Raw genomic sequence first — 16,729 nt, 5'->3', positions numbered from 1 at the left:
TGGTCATCTCTGTATACCCATCGCAAGACCCACTGGTTGATGCTTATTTATCAAACCCTCTTAGGTCTCACTCCCCCCTATCTGAGATATCTACTGCAGCCCTCATACTCCACATACAACACCCGTTCTGCCAGTCACATTCTGTTAAAGGTCCCCAAAGCACACACATCCCTGGGTCGCTCGTCTTTTCAGTTTGCTGCAGCTAGCGACTGGAACGAGCTGCAACAAACACTCAAACTGGACAGTTTTATCTCAATCTCTTCATTCAAAGACTCAATCATGTCAGTTGTGGCTGCTTTGCGTGAAGTATTGTTGTCTCTACCATCTTGCCCTTTGTGCTGATGTTTGTGCTCAATAATGTTTGTACCATGTTTTGTGCTGCTACCATGTTGTGTTGCTACCATGTTGTTGTCATGTTGTGTTAACCCACTGTTCCTAGGCCGTCATTGAAAATAAGAATTTGTTCTTAACTGACTTGCCTAGTTAAATAAAGGTAAAATAAATAAAAAATGTGTGGATCATATTAGGGTAATGTTGTGCAATAGTGTGGGACATGTAGCCTATTAGAATAATTATGGAACTCAGACCACACATACCCATTGTCATACAGTTCCATGATTAGTGAGGATTAGGGTAGATTAATATGACTGTTGTTCAACACTTATTGTCTGCTTTTTTCCACCTTCCAATATTTAGTGGTTTAAACTCGAATTTGACAACTTTCAGGATGATTATTTTCGATTCATCAATATATTTTGTGCATAAAGGCTCTCCAAACCTGTTTTATTAATGATTCATACATACTTTCCTAACCCTAAAATCTACCAGTTGGTGCTGAAACGGTGGGATCTTTCATTGATCCCTGTATTCTGAGTCCCTTATCTCTATGTTTCCTAGTCTGTCTACAAAATTCTAATTAAAGGTACACCATATTTAAAGGGATGGCTTAAGATAAATGTACTATAAATCCTATTGAATGAAAACTCCACAAGAAAATCTGTTGGCCAAATGTATTCAGCACATGCAAGGGAATCACCTCAAATGTTCTACTACTTAAGCTCCTGTTTCGCCTACAGAATATTAGTTCAAAAGTATTGTGGAGCTCCTGCACCTAAATGTAAACAGTAATGGCACCCAAAATGAGTACGGACACCTATTTCAGTCCAAGCACTGGGTAAGTCTGATTACTAACTACTGAGAAGTGCTTAGGAAAGGCGTGTGTAAGAAAGGCTTTCCTGATAATTTCCTGTCGGAATGGGGCCCTATGGTAGTAGTTCCATTATATTCTCAGGTTATGGAAAGTTCTTCGGGGTATGTGCTCTTTCAGGAATCAGTTTTTCACCATACCATTTGTCATGGCCCCTTACTTCTACCAGAGATGGTTTAGAATGAACTTTTCTATACTGTTTCAGCTTCTATATCTTGTCTTGATGGACCCTCATAGATTGGAAAGTATTTTCCGGCCTCCTGAGTGGTGCAGCGGTCATTACAGACCCGGGTTTGATCCCGGGCTGTGTCACAACCGGCCGTGACCGGGAGTCCCATAGGGTGACTCCATTAATATCCACTGTATGCTGTCTCAACCCAAAGTGATGGAACACTGCATCCTAAATTTAACACTCAATTCATTCAGATCTATGGATCCCTCAAGTGTGTAGGGCAGCACTAGAGTAAGGGAGTGATTTTAGAAAAAGGCATTAAAAACATGCACAATATCTGAAAAGTTACATTTTATTTGTACATTGTCGATTTTTTTTTTTTTTTACAAAAAGGTTTAATATATCAAAACCTCAAATAATTTTATTTAGACTTATCTTAATTCAACCTGAAATATATAATTAATCAATAATAATAACATGGATATGCTTTTATCCCGAGTGACTTAGTTTATTACCTATCCAATAACATAATTTATTTCAGCAATTAAAGTAAAGAATAATCAGATCATCTTTTAACAAATAAATACTAAGCTATCTCTTATAAGAAAAACAGGAGGAAAACAGTTCTGAGAATATAAACATTAAGACTTAATAGGTAGTGAAATAAAACAACATATCTCATTGATTACAATTCTGTAATATTTCAATAAGTCACAGCTCAGAACAATAATTTATAATGTCTATCATCTCTGTAACACTACTATTTCTGAAGAACCTAAAGTATTCAATAAGTCAAAATAAATGATATTCATGTTTCCCCACCATTCAGAATTACACATACATCTTCATTAACTATTAGCATACAAAAACCATGAGAAAGAAAATTAACACCTTGCATTGAATGACACCAAGGTCTTGATCCTCCCTACTATGGGATCAAAGATCCCAATGGTACCGGTGTCCTGCTTGCCCATGAAAATAGACTGGCCAGTGCTCCGAAAGCTCTCTTCCCTGTGAGAGCAATTCACTAGGAACAAAGACTTAGCATTCAGCATTCCTGCGCTACAGTAGTATTAGCACGTCCAACGCCGTTTTGGCCGCAATGTCTTTGTCTAGTGCAGTGCAGTCACTCGACTGGAAGGCTTAGCACAGGTGCAGCACAGACTTGTTGATCTCAGGGTTGGTCCAGTCATTCCTGAGGTCGTCTAGGTGATTGTCGAAGTCGATTAGGCTCTCGTAGGACCTGCCCTCCAGCAGAGCCGACGTGATCTTCTGAGCCTCACACCAGTCCTCAAAGCAGTCCCTGGAACACACACAAACCAACACTCCAGAACCTCAGCTCCACCTTCGAGAATCACAAATCAAATTGCATTTGTCACAAGCGCCAAATATAACTGGTGTAGACTTCACCGTGAAATGCTCGCTTACGAGCCCTTCCCAACAATGCAGAGTTTAAAAATAAAATAGTAACACGAGGAATAAATTAAAATACACAAGAATGGAGCAATATACAGGGAGTACCAGTACCAGATCAATGTGCAGAGGTACGAGGTATTTGAGGTAGATATGTACATGAAGGCAGGGTAAAGTGACTAGGCATCAGGATAGATAATAATAGTAAAATAAATATCTACCACACTAGGTTCTATTTCACTAACAGATATAGTATACCATGTAGTTCCAAATCTTTTTCTTTGGACAGGAATAAGACACCCATCAAGAAATGATGCTTCCACAAGTCTAAAACTGCTGCAGTGTTGCAATGCGGTATGCAAGGCTGACCATATAATTACATATAGAACTCATTTTTGATCCAATCAGTAATTTCATAGGATCTCTGAGAGGTCGACAGCCTGTGTATATCATATAGCAGTTAAGACTGTCAAATGTCTGCATGTCCAAATCTATTTGGATAAATGGCTGTTCAGTAGCTTTGATATATCTAGCCCACATTACATATTAGGAAAGCTCAGGAACACTTACGCATTACAGTCCCTGCATTTCCACTTGTTTTCATGGTGGTCATATATGGCTAATATGGGCTCATAGCAGCCCATGGTGAATCTGGTGCTGTCCACCTGAGGAACACAACATTATTAGAGATACAGTGGTCAGTGTACATTACTGAATTCAGTATTGTGGCAGTTCTGATACTGGACGACTAATAGAGGATTACCATAATCATTGCTGCTTCGCTGAAGTTCTCTGCAATCCTGGCCCCAACTTTTTCAGCAACCTGGTTAGGTCTGTGGGAGTCAAAAGAAGACAGAGTACATTGTGTATCATATCAACACAACTCTACACAGAGCTTGAAAGGGATCCTGTATCAAAATATTGTTACCTGAAGTCCTTTGTGCGCTCGTTGGCTTGGTAATACCCAGCTATGACATATTTGTTCTCTTTACACCACGTGTCAATCTGGAAGTGGGGAAAGAAAAAAATGATTAGCTTGTTTGACTAGCTGACTGAACTCAACTGTGAAGGAAGTTTCTGATAAACTCCACCAATGGACAAGTTCATCAGAAACTTCCTTCACTATGATGTTGAGTTTAGCTTGACGTGTCAGCAGGACTGACAGCTGTTAATGCACTTCTACTTCAACAGCCCCAGTAACTTGCTGTGGTGAACATGCAATAGAGTAACATGAATATTTTATAAACATGATGTGAATAGAAGATAAAGACGATCAATTCACTCACCAATGTAAGTGCCACTTCCAGCATAGGTGCCAATGCAAGTGTGCCGTGGAATAGTGGTATACAATCCACACAGAGGATTGGAGTGGAGTGGCTGTCTTTTTTCTTCTCCTTCTGTTTCTCAGCAACCAGTAATCCGTTCACGGCGCAATGAGGATATTTAGCAGCATGCAAAAGCATCTTGCAATAAGCCTGAGTTGTCAATTTAATACTCATTCTCATTCCGAGATAAACACTAAACTAGCTAATTGTACAAGGATGGTCTGGAGACTGCTAGCTTGACAGCTAGCCAACGGATATCATACCCGATACAACAGAGAGACAGTGACAGCTCCGCCAGGTTGACCACGGTAATCGAGTCTCTTATAACTAGCTACCTACATTAAGGTCACTTTTCGTGAATGTTACAGTGCAGTGATGTATGTTGGTCACGACGATAACGTTATATCCTACTACAAATTCACTCTGCTTGGCTTCTCTCTAGTGGTTTGCACCGGTACTATACTACACACACACCGCTGTGAAACAGGCAAGAATAACTAAGTACTTCTGGGTCACGGATATTTGGAATCCTTCAGAATAAAAATCCAGCCCTGTATACTTATTAAAATGATGGAAAATGTGCACAATTATCGATATATTGTATACTACTTATCATACAAAGAATAATTTAAAGTAATTATATAAGACATTGTAATTTATTTGTTGATATGTTTATATTTTAAAGCCTAAATGGTCATCAATGTTTTTTGTGTGTGTACTCATTTATTGCACCTTACAAAAGTATTTGTACGTTGTGTCACAGTAAAAGGGGATTCCACTCTACTCAGGAGCACTTCTTGTTTCCAAATACACAGAGTTTACACCCAGAGGAGTGTTGCTGTTCATTTGGCGGCACTTAGAGTGGCCCGTCATCTTAAATCCAATAGTTTTTTCATATTGGACATACATATTGTACCTATCTGTACATTGTGTCACAGTAAAAGGGGGGTCATTCTACTCAGGAGCACATTTAGTTTCCAAATACACAGAGTTTACACCCAGAGGAGCATCACTGCTGATTTGGTGGCCTTTAAAGTGTGGCCCATCAACTTAAATCCAATGTCCAATATGAAAAATCTGTTTTATTTAAATTGATGGGCCACCCTATAAGGCCCACCAAATGAGCAGCGACACTCCTCTGGGTGTAAACTCTGTGGATTTGGAAACTTTGAGTGCTCCTAAGTAGAATGGATTGTGTACTACTATGCAAAAAGAAAAACGTACTGAACAGTGTTCAAACCAAATGGGTTAATTAAGAATGGTATTTACAAGTCTTTTCAAAAGTTGATTATTATAATTATTGTAATATTATTAATATTGTTATTACTATTAGTATTAATAATAGCATTATAAATCATGTTTTGTTATTTATTACTGTTCTTACCATGATAACTATTTAGACATCATTAGTTTTATCTCAATCTCTTCATTCAAAGACTCAATCATGGACACTCTTACTGACAGTTGTGGCTGCTTTAAGTGATGTATTGTTGTCTCAACCTTCTTGCCCTTTGTGCTGTTGTCTGTGCCCAATAATGTTCATACCCTGTTTTGTGCTGCTACCATGTTTTTGTCATGTTGTGTTGCTACCATGCTATGTTGTTGTCTTGGGTATCTCTTCATGTAGTGTTGTGTTGTCTGTCTTCTCATGATGTGTGTTTTTGTACTATATTTTTTATTTAATTTATTTTTAATCCCAGCACACGTCACTGGCAGGAGGCCTTTTGGTCGGCCTTCATTGTAAATAATAATTTGTTCTTAACTGACTTGCCTAGTTAAATAAAGGTTAAATAAAATTATTTGTAATGCTGTTAACAATAATGTCAATGCTATAATATTATTTGTGCTATAATGGCGATTAACTGTATTCCTTTTTCACAAAATTCTAAGTCTGCTAACATTTCCTCATAAAATGTTACGAATTTCAACCGTTTGTATTATTTTTCATCATCTTCATTGCGAAACTTTTACTTTAAAGGAAAATCTCCGAGGTCAAGGCCTTATTCTAGCTAGGTCTTGCTTATTCTTGCTGGCGGAACGAAGGTAGCACACACCCTGGTTGAATCCCACACCGTATGGCAGGCCAAATACACCATTTTGGTTAATATCAGGGCACACCGCGTGACAGGAAGAATGCCAATGCTGCGCAACATGGTAGCAAATGAACACTAGTTTCGCTACATTGTCGTAAAAGTTCAAATTCAATTGCACAGCTAAATGAATCACCACGCACATTATTTTACAAACACATTTGAATATGTATATAATAGTGTGACTACTATGACCGATTGACCTTCCATAGTTTCCCATAATCCCGCGCTAGCTACGTATTTCCGGTTAATCACATATCCTTTATGGTTTTTGGAGCGTTGGCGAAACGAGAACAAGTAAGAGATTGCGGGTGAATTTTCTAAATTATTAGACGTCTGATATACAGCTGTCATAGAAAATATGATATCGTTTTTTAATGAAGATAAACATGCTACACATGTGCTGTGTAATCAGCAATGGATTTGTCAATGTTTCCGAGAGCGGAGTGAAGAGATGTGACATTGAAGAGAGAGGCAGACAAGACAAGGGGCAAATAGGCAATGGTTGGCTAGGCTAGCTTCCTAGCTAACGTTAGCAAGGTGCCCTTTTCCTGTATATAGTCAGTTTTGTGGGTATTCCTCCTCATAGTAATGTGTAGTGTTAGTGGATTTTAGACCGGAACAGGAATATTACACAATGTTGGATGTCTGCCATGTATTTGACCTTGCGCCAGTTAGCGATGATTAGCATTGTTAGCTTGCGTGTGAGCCTTCTAGCTAGCTATCGTTTGAGCCAATGGTGTGTATAACCCCCGGATGCCTGACGGGGCGCAGTATTGAGGTCACTGCGCAGTCATCTTGGTGGTACTCCTCAATTGTAAAACATATTTTGGAAGCTATAGAAATGCATTTATTAATTTCTACATTCGTTTTTGACACGTTCATTCTATTAGACACCTTCATGCATACTTTTACATTAAGCGAGAAACAAATAATTTCCTAAAATTATATATTTGTATAGTACTAATATTACTGTCCCCAGTACAACAAAGAATATACTTAAATACATACAATTTTGTCTTTGAAACATTTAATTGAAATACTGTAGAATTCCAATCATTCCAATGGCTGACAGCTCCTACTTGTGAGTGCCAATATGGCCGACCGGTGGCTTCAAAGCATCTCAATGACCATTACATAGGTTGCAGTCCAAACACTTAAAAGACACACTATCCCCTCAGCCCTCAAATTAAGTGGACACCTCTGATGACGTATCATGACGTCTGACGAGTACACTTTCAGGGAAAGAGGCGAGGAAGGAACACATGTTTTTTTGTGTAACATCAGTTTATCACCTTTTGTGAGAATTCTGGATATTACAAATGTCTGCTTTTAAAAAATGAACAGAAAATTAAAATCAAAACCAGTAAGAAAAGGGTATCACAACCTGAGAAAGGAACTAAAATATTACCTGGATAAAAAATGGGAGAAATGCATAAACATTACGCTACATATAGGCCTTTGCAATGTTTTGAATCAATGTCATTTATCAATTTCAGAACAGAATTAACTATTTGTAAATGTATCCTGTAAACAGTAGAAACACTAGTTGTAAAAAAACAAATGAAAGGGTACATGTAAAAAAAACAATGCATGTCTATCAATGAGAAAAGCCTGTTATAATAATGTAATAGCATCGTCAATAGGAGAAAATGCTTGCCCAAGATGCTTCATGCATGCACCCTTTGCTGTGCTGATTTGCACATACATTAAAGGTGTGACTCCAATCAGCTTCAAAACAGATACACAAAGTACCCTAAAAGTCTTCTGCAAAGAGAACTACAGGGGACAAGACTGCACACTACTTTTAACACATCATTACTCGGATCAAGCTACTCGAGGAAAAATGGGAAGGGTGGGAAAGACAACTTGAGGACACGTAAATTAGGGAGGCATCTAAGCGCGCTCCCCACGGATACGACGGGCCAGCTGGATGTCTTTGGGCATGATGGTGACACGCTTGGCATGGATGGTGCACAAGTTTGTGTCCTCAAACAAACCAACAAGGTATGCCTTGCTGGCCTCCTGCAGGGCTCCAATGGCTGCACTCTGGAAAGGCAGGTCATTCTTGAAGTCCTGAGCGATTTCACTCACCAAGCGCTGGAAGGGCAGCTTGCGGATCAGCAGCTCAGTGGACTTCTGGTACCGACGGATCTCATGCAGGGCCACCGTACCAGGCTTGTGGCGATGGGGCTTCTTGACCCCACCAGTAGAAGGGGCGATCTTGCAGGCAGCTTTGGTGGCCAGCTGCTTACGTGGGGCTTTGCCTCCAATAGATTTACGGGCTGTCTGCTTGGTACGGGCCATGGCTCCTACAAATCACCTTTGATACAACAGACAATGTTAAAAATATGAATCTCGTGTCCTTATTTATTGCGTTCACACCTGGAAGGAACGATTTTTAAACGGACCGCCCTTGCCCAAAAATGTGTCACTTGTTCATCCTGCGATGATTGTTTTCAGCCACTGTAGATTGTGGGTGCTTTATACGCGCTACAGTCAATTATGATTGCATGTCTACTTATATTAACTATATAATTATCAATTTACGCCTACTGTATGATAGCTATCAAATTAATTATCTAACTAATGTTAGCCTGCCTAGCTGGAACTTCTGAAGAAGGAACATGTTTTATTTCTACAATTTCCAAAAGATAACCAAACAAAAACATAATTACTTTTACGAGATGTGTGTGTGCTGTCATGTGCATTAGTAGTACAATTTCTAACCTTTTTACATTAGTTTTTACTTACACTTGTATGTTGACTTCTCCATTGTTGTTTTTATGTTTTAGCTGACTTTTCTTAGCGGATGTACAATTGTCGCGAATTGAAATAGGGGGAGTTTCAGGCCCGGAGTGAACATAATTGTGCACTCGCCAACTAAAAACGAGTGCTGAGGTGGCTTACGTTGCAAACTATCGTTGCTTGGCTAATCATTTGGACCGCCCTCCAAGATGGTGACGAGATTCCCCCAAGGGCATAAGGCAAGGGTAAGTGGACGAGGATGTCTTTTCATGAGTTTGAACCGCAACCACGATCTTGGAGGGCGATCCAAATGATTAGCCAAGCAAGGGAAGTTTGCAACGTAAGCCCTGCAGCCCTCGTTTTTAGTCGAGTTTGCGAGTGTACAATTAAGTTCACTCCGGGACCTGAAACTCCCCATAATTCAATTTGCGTCGATTGGTTTGAACCAATACCTGGGCTTGAGGAGATGATGAATATGATGACATTTCCTCTGAAGTCCAGATCCTTCAATTCAAAGTCCCATTAACCAGTTCTGCAAATGTTATGTCAAAACGTTCAGTACTCAACAATATATGGTGCTTCATAGAGCAACTATCGTCATTACTGCCGTTACTCATGGTTTGTACTTCCAATAAAGGTCAAAGTAAAAACACATTTTTGTTGACCTTTTTTGGAAGTGCATGCCATGCGTAACATCAGTAATAACGATAGTAGTTATGCGAAACTCCATATTTTGATGAGTCCAGAATGCATTTTTGCATAATTAAAGTTTGCAGAGCTGGCTAATGGGACTTTGAACTGAAGGATCCTGGGCGTCGGAGGAAATCTCATATTCATCCCCTCCACAAGCCCAGGTACTAGTTCAGCTAACGTTAGCCTAGGTTGAATATAACAAATCATTATTTTCAACATAGATGTTAGCTAGCTATCTATTAGCCTGTCTAATGTTACCATTGAAATGTTTGGTTAATGGAAGCTTGAAATGTCCACTGCTGATGGGATGGCTAGTTAGGTTTAGTTTGCTAGGCAACTTTCTAGCGTAGACATTTTTTTATTTTATATATATATATATTTTTTTTAATTTTATCCCCTTTTCTCCCCCAATTTTCGTGGTATCCAATCGCTAGTAATTACTATCTTGTCTCATCGCTACAACTCCCGTACGGGCTCGGGAGAGACGAAGGTCGAAAGCCATGCGTCCTCCGAAGCACAACCCAACCAAGCCGCACTGCTTCTTAACACAGCGCGCCTCCAACCCGGAAGCCAGCCGCACCAATGTGTCGGAGGAAACACCGTGCACCCGCCCCCCTCGGTTAGCGCGCACTGCGCCCGGCCCGCCACAGGAGTCGCTGGAGCGCGATGAGACAAGGATATCCCTGCCGGCCAAACCCTCCCTAACCCGGACGACGCTAAGCCAATTGTGCGTCGCCCCACGGACCTCCCGGTCGCGGCCGGCTGCGACAGAGCCTGGGCGCGAACCCAGAGACTCTGGTGGCGCAGCTAGCACTGCGATGCAGTGCTCTAGACCACTGCGCCACCCGGGAGGCCCTAGCGTAGACATTTTAGCTGGGTAACTTTATCTAGGTTAACGTAGCTAAGTAGCTAGCTAGTTTTTCCTATTTTTTGCCAGCTCTGTTTCTTAGATTTGTATTTGTTACAAAAACTGGTTGCTAGCTATGTGTGCTTGGGCAGTGACCATAACTAGTTGCTAAATGTCAGATTAGGGAGGCGTGCAGTTTCATAAATTATTTTGTTGAACAGTTGCTATTTTTTGACAAATTGATTAAGAAAAAAACTATTTTACAAAGACCTGATGGCTAGCTGCTAGGCTATAGTTCCATGTCATCAGAATAACCTCTTTGCGATTCGTTGGTCAGTAATGTTTTGTTACATTAGTAGCTAGCGATATTCATTTTTCATCAAGGTTTTTCTCATACATGTTATTTTCTTTCAGAATGCTGGCCACCAGAGCCCTTAGCCTTGTTGGCAAACGTGCCATTTCCACATCAATCTGTGTACGTGGGGGACATGGTGAGTGACTGTTGGCAGCACACACCACATACTTGACCTTCATGGAATGGACCTTTAAACCACCGTCTGTAAATTGTACCTACCACTAAAAAGTTGGCACACAAACAAATGTTAACAATGGATAAAATACACCACCACCAGCATGGTTTGGAGATGTACAGTAATCAGACAATACCAGTTTATTGTAGAATTAGAGATTTTAAGTTTTTTTTTAGGTAAACTGAAAAAGCAGTTATGCGGCTCCCATGGGCACACAGTATGTATTTGCATATACACATATTTGCTAAGCAGGTCCCATGCAGGTTTGAATACATGTATTTACTGGTTGTGTGTCAGTCCTATGTAGTAACATGGTGAGTTTCCTGCAGGTGTTGCCAAGGTAGACGACTACGCTCTCCCAGCCTACTTTGACAGGCGGGAGAACCCCCTCCCAGACGTCCAGTTTGTGACAGAGCTGAATGCAGTGCAGAAGTCCTTAAAGGAGAAGGAGAAGGGCTCCTGGGCCACACTCTCCAATGAGGAGAAGATTGCATGTAAGTGGTTTTCACCTTTGTTGTTGAATACTTGACATTTGTCAGTTTTTTTTGCTTATTCAAAACAAGACAGAAGTATTGTTTGCCTATCTGTTCTGTTAGTAGGGATATAATGATTCACCGATACGCGTCGGTCCCCGGTTCAAATGTTTAAGATGTGAGTGCATCTGTCTGTGGGAGCCCAAACCGATCCATATGTAGCATGCATCGGTAAGAACAAATTAAACTGTTACGAATCGGTTCACTAATGTTTATTACGCCTTTTTTTTTTTTTGCCTTATTCTGAAAATAACTTATCTGTTTGAATTGATGCGTCCTCTCCTTCAGCCTCTCCTTCAGCCTATCACACTTTTATGCATGTAACTGCATGTGATATTGATCTACAAGTCAGATAACTGCGCAGTGCGGGAGACGCAGCTGCTCGCGCCAACGAGAGGTAGCGCTACCCTATCCCAGTTCTAATATTCGTAGGCAACATCTGCACAGCACCTAGAGCATTTAGATGTTTTTAAAATGGCTTTTGCAATATTAAATTGGTTGTCCCTCAATTAATAAAACCTATGTAATTTGCTGGGTCATTTAGCTAGGCTTCCATCCAATTGGAATATTCTCAAATCTGCATAAAAACCATATGCAGATTTTCTTCACACAATTTTCCATCCAATTGACTTGTTGAGGATAAAAGGCTGGCGTTGTGCACATAAAAATAGCGTTTGCGGTTAAATTCCCATGTACCGAATAGAAAATACAAGATAAATGGGTTTCCACCGCATTTTCAACTCTACTGATGGTTTTCTCACAAAAAAATGTATTATATAGTGAGTGTACCCACTCTGGTATTGGCACATGTACTGTAGCCATCAGGTCGCAGACACAGTGTGGGTATAGCCTACATGAGATTATTATGGACAAAAGAGAGATTATTTTTGTCACGGCAGCCAAGCGTCAACGATCATGTCACCAGAATAAGACACTCTATTTATTGGGAGGTAGCATCAAGCTCATCATCTGCACTTTCACCACTCTGTGAAGTTCACTTATTTCATCTGTATCCTCATAAACTGCATGCTTTCCTGACAAGTCCTAATGTGGGAGGATCACACGTCATTGCGTGACTCCAAGTTTACTTCGATATACTGATTATTATGTAGCGGTATTTATTAGAGAGGGGTAAATATAAAGATTTTGTTCGGGCGCCAGGCAGGTATTAACCATGCCGAAAGGAAAAGAGTAGATTAGAGAGAGTACCACTACCAGACCCACACACATCAGCAGAAGAGACTGCTTCGAGTGTAGCCTGTTTGCCAGATAGCCAGTGGAGAGAAAAGAGGAGACACACCATATAAACCCACGTCACAGCACAGGGGTAACCCCACCAATAATACCTCATACAATAATAATAATAATAATGGCAGAACAATTGAACGGCAACTTCATAGAAACAATTTACAAGAAAGAACCCAGTCGTCAACAGAGGATTTGCAATCATCTGTATTATCTTCCAGTGGAGGAGTGCAGAGGGTATGAATGTGGGGGGGTGTTCATACACAAAACAAAGGCCTTAAAAATGTCCACAATCTTCTCGGCCACATGTCATTAGTACACCCCGCCTCAATACAGTTGAAATAACAATCCACAACTTGCAAGCAACCTCCCTTTTAACTAAAAAGTCAACCCAAATACTTCTGGCAGGGCAATAATAGTCCAACACTAATGAACATCAACGGGAAGTGCATTTAAAAAATAGAAAGTCTGTTGCAGGGTAAAGCACTGGAACGAGAGGAGAGAAAGAGAACAAGAGATCTTAGTACACCGGCAAGCCGGAAGACCACAGCTGTCTGACCGTCTGATTTGTTGGTTTGTATGTCAAAGCTTCGCAACAATGTTGCTACTAATCCATGCGATCCATAACTGGTGCGGTCCCAAACGAAAACAACCACGACCTAGAGCGGTCACACTGATGATTGAGTTAAATACTTTATAAACTACACACGCTGAAAATGAACAAGGACGTCTGCAGCATAGCACACACAATCAAACTGTCGCGCCACCCAAGAGCTCCTCCCCAGAGAGCTGAAAGAGCTGTCTTTATTTCTTCCTTCCTTACTGCTGATGCGCTCTTAAAGTGGCAGCGCACGGTGAAGGCTCCGTGCAGGATTTCACCACAATTATATCAATATTTGCTCATGTAAGTGTTTCCACCGACATTTCAAGCATAATTAATTTACAGACACTAAAGGATCCCACCTTGTCTAGCGTATTTTGTTTTGTCGACATTTGAAAGTTTACTGACAAATTTTCCATCAGGCATGGCATAACTTTTTTGAGTTCTGACATGTACTTTACTTGCATTAAAAGGTTGGATGGAAACCTGGTTTGTGTTACCAAATGCGCTGTAGAAAATAGTTTGACATGTGGAGCTCTGTCGGCTACCGGAGTGGACACAACTCACATCTTGCTGATTGCACATCTAACTGCTGATTAGGGTTTTTCGATTGCCAAGTTCACCATACAAAATATTTTTGTTCTGCTTTAAACAGTTAATGGAGTTGGTCATTTTTACATGAACAGGGTAAAGGTGTATTTTATATCAAGGACAGCAATCATATTTGCTAGCCGCACTGGTCAGAACGGGAGAAGAGAGCCGCTCTGGTTCCAAACTGTCAATACCATTCACTTTTGAGAGGTGAAATCTAAAGCTGGGTTATATTAATTGGCTATGTATGTAAAAGCTAATTTCTTAAGATAAATATATACATTTTACTAGCTCAAATTGCAGTGTGGGGACAAGACATAAATTGCCCCCCCTAATCTGATAGTGGTAGATGCTCAGTCTGCCCTATGGATCAACTCACACGTTACATTACACACACGGCAGAAATACTTTTCTATCATACAGCAACGACAAGCCATGGTTCGTTCGCTCAGCTCAGAGAAGTCAGCTCAGACAGATCGAACTAAGCTTCTGAGCTCCATCACTATCAGATATTAATTTAGAATGGAAAATGAATGTGTTCATGCTCTTGTTAATCGCATCGACTCATTCCACTAATTAAATCAAATCGTTTCAAACTACAAATATCGTTCCTGTATCGGAACCCATGTATCTAGATGCATATTGAATCGTGCTTGTAAGGAGCAATGCACATCCCTACCCGTTAGGCTGTGTTAAATGTTATCTAACAAGTCTTGCATTTTCTCTTTACCAACAGTGTACCATATTAGCTTCAAGCAGAGCTTCGCAGAGATGAACGAGGGCACAAAGGAGTGGAAATCAGTTATCGCAGGAATGTTCTTCTTTATTGGCATGACAGGACTGGTTGTCCTATGGCAGAGGAAGTTTGGTATGTCTTCTAATAAGAAAAGGAATGGGAACATTTATTGTGGATGGAGTCTGTGATCGTTCAGTTGTAATATACTGAACAAAAAATAACAACGCAACAATTTCAGATTTTACTGAGTTAAAGTTCAAGTAAGGAAATAAATAAATAAGGCCCTAATCTATAGATTTCACATGACTGGGTAGGGGTGCAGCCATGGGTGGGCCTTGGAGGGCATAGGCCCACTCACTGGGGAGCCAGGCCCAGCCAATCAGGATGAGGTTTATCCCCAGAAAAGGGCATTATTCCAGACAGAAATACTCCTCAGCACCCCCCCCCCCCCCCCCCCCCCCCCCCCCCCCACCCACCCTCAGACGATCCTGCAGGTGAAGAAGCTGGATGTGGAGATCTAGGGCTGGCGTGGTAACACATGGTCTGCGGTTGTGAGGCCGGCTGGACGTACTGACAAATTCTCTAAAACAACATTGGAGGCAGAGATGGATATTAAATTCTCTAGCAACAGCTCTGGTGGACCTTCCTGCAGTCAGCATGCCAATTGCACACTCCCTCAACCTGAGACATCTGTTACATTATGTTGTATGACAAACTGCACATTTTAGAATGGCCTTTTATTGTCCCCAGCACAAGGTGCACCTGTTTAATGATCATGCTGTTTAATCAGCTTTTTGATATGCCACAACTGTCAGGAGGATGGATGATCTTGGCAAAGGATAAATGCTCACTCACAGGGCTGTAAACAAATTTGTGCTCAAAATTTTAGCGAAATAAGCTTTGTGTGGAACATTTCTTGGCTGTTTTATTTCATCTCATAAAACATGGATCCAACACTTTACATGTTGCGTTTATATTTTTGTTCAGTGTATGTTGATGTTAATGGTTTTTCCACCCACCTGTTAAAAGCCATAAGTCAGCATTAATTTGCAATGAGATGGATATACAATATATTATTTTCAGACATATTTATACAATATATTATTTGACATAATTCAAATACTGTATTTGGCCATCAGTGCCCCTTCAAATAAATGGGTTGTGTGTCTTCTCTGCCCAATGTATTGCCTCAACCATAATTGGTGTAACTGACCACCAACCAGGTTGGTATTGTGAAACAGAATGTTTCAATTATAATTACCTTGGTAGATAAATGTTCAATACAGACTATTAGAGAATAGATGTCCATAGGTGAACTTTGAGGCAGAGCCTAACAAGCTATCTGTCTCGCTGCAGTGTACGGACCTGTCCCCCCCACCTTTGAGTCAGAATGGAAAGAGAAGGAGGTGCAGAGGATGCTGGACATGAGGATCAACCCTGTGGAGGGCTTCTCAGCCAAATGGGACTATGAGAACAAGGAATGGAAGAAGTAAACCAACCATCCAGAGGACCATGTTACATACCATGACACCAACAAACGTACAAACATATCAATTACTTGTCTGTTATCTATTGTTCACATTACCTCAGTCAGTACGTTTTGGAAGGCCTCTTCCTCTTAAGGTTATCATGTATTATAGAGCAAAATAAAGTTCCTATGTTTACCCAATAGTATGTCTCCACTTTGCTGTTATACTACCATGTGGAGTGTTAAATGACACTGGAGGAGTAGGCCCTACATGTCAGGTATAGGTGTAGGGCTTACTAGTACAAGGAACATCATAAACGGCATAGGTGTGATATTTCCACATCCATGGTTTTCCCTATTTTTAAAACTGGCAAGATTTGTTTTGTTGCCTCTAATTGTGTGAAAACGGTACTGGGGTCAATAAATTGTAAAGCACCATGTTTTTAGTTGCCATTTTTAAGGAATCCACGCTGTAGTCCTGGATTAGGCTATGGCAAGCATTTGTGGGTTTACAGGAATGAAAAAAGCAT

General features: G+C 40.6%; 3 protein-coding genes across 4 annotated transcripts; 1 reads left to right on the top strand and 2 right to left on the bottom strand.

The window, feature by feature from the left end:
• Positions 1–1,719: 1,719 nt before the first annotated feature.
• LOC120024987 (ER membrane protein complex subunit 8-like) lies at positions 1,720–4,584 on the bottom strand. Its single transcript, XM_038969395.1, has 5 exons — positions 4,079–4,584; positions 3,721–3,797; positions 3,556–3,625; positions 3,363–3,457; positions 1,720–2,682 (listed from the first exon to the last, which is right to left on the bottom strand). Exons 1-5 carry the CDS (start codon positions 4,295–4,297, stop codon positions 2,523–2,525), a joined length of 621 nt encoding a protein of 206 aa, XP_038825323.1. The 5' UTR covers positions 4,298–4,584; the 3' UTR covers positions 1,720–2,522.
• Positions 4,585–6,395: 1,811 nt separating this feature from the next.
• LOC120024844 lies at positions 6,396–16,402 on the top strand. 2 transcript variants are annotated; one of them, XM_038969166.1, is made up of 5 exons: positions 6,396–6,504; positions 10,910–10,986; positions 11,355–11,519; positions 14,732–14,863; positions 16,088–16,402. In XM_038969166.1, the coding sequence occupies exons 2-5, from the start codon at positions 10,911–10,913 to the stop codon at positions 16,222–16,224; spliced, it is 510 nt and encodes a 169-aa protein (XP_038825094.1). In that variant the 5' UTR covers positions 6,396–6,504; position 10,910; the 3' UTR covers positions 16,225–16,402. The 2 variants fall into 2 exon arrangements, with proteins under 2 accessions (XP_038825094.1, XP_038825093.1); XM_038969165.1 differs by having other exon boundaries at positions 6,455–6,518.
• Positions 8,104–8,557, bottom strand: LOC120024845 (histone H3.3A-like). The gene has a single exon (XM_038969167.1). The coding sequence runs from the start codon at positions 8,512–8,514 to the stop codon at positions 8,104–8,106; it is 411 nt and encodes a 136-aa protein (XP_038825095.1). The 5' UTR covers positions 8,515–8,557.
• Positions 16,403–16,729: the final 327 nt, after the last annotated feature.

The sequence above is a fragment of the Salvelinus namaycush genome, chromosome 30, assembly GCF_016432855.1.
Source record: "Salvelinus namaycush isolate Seneca chromosome 30, SaNama_1.0, whole genome shotgun sequence".
In the NCBI taxonomy this organism is placed as follows: domain Eukaryota; kingdom Metazoa; phylum Chordata; class Actinopteri; order Salmoniformes; family Salmonidae; genus Salvelinus; species Salvelinus namaycush.
Note: the sequence above shows the minus strand (reverse complement) of the source record. Positions and strands in the feature narration are given on the sequence as shown.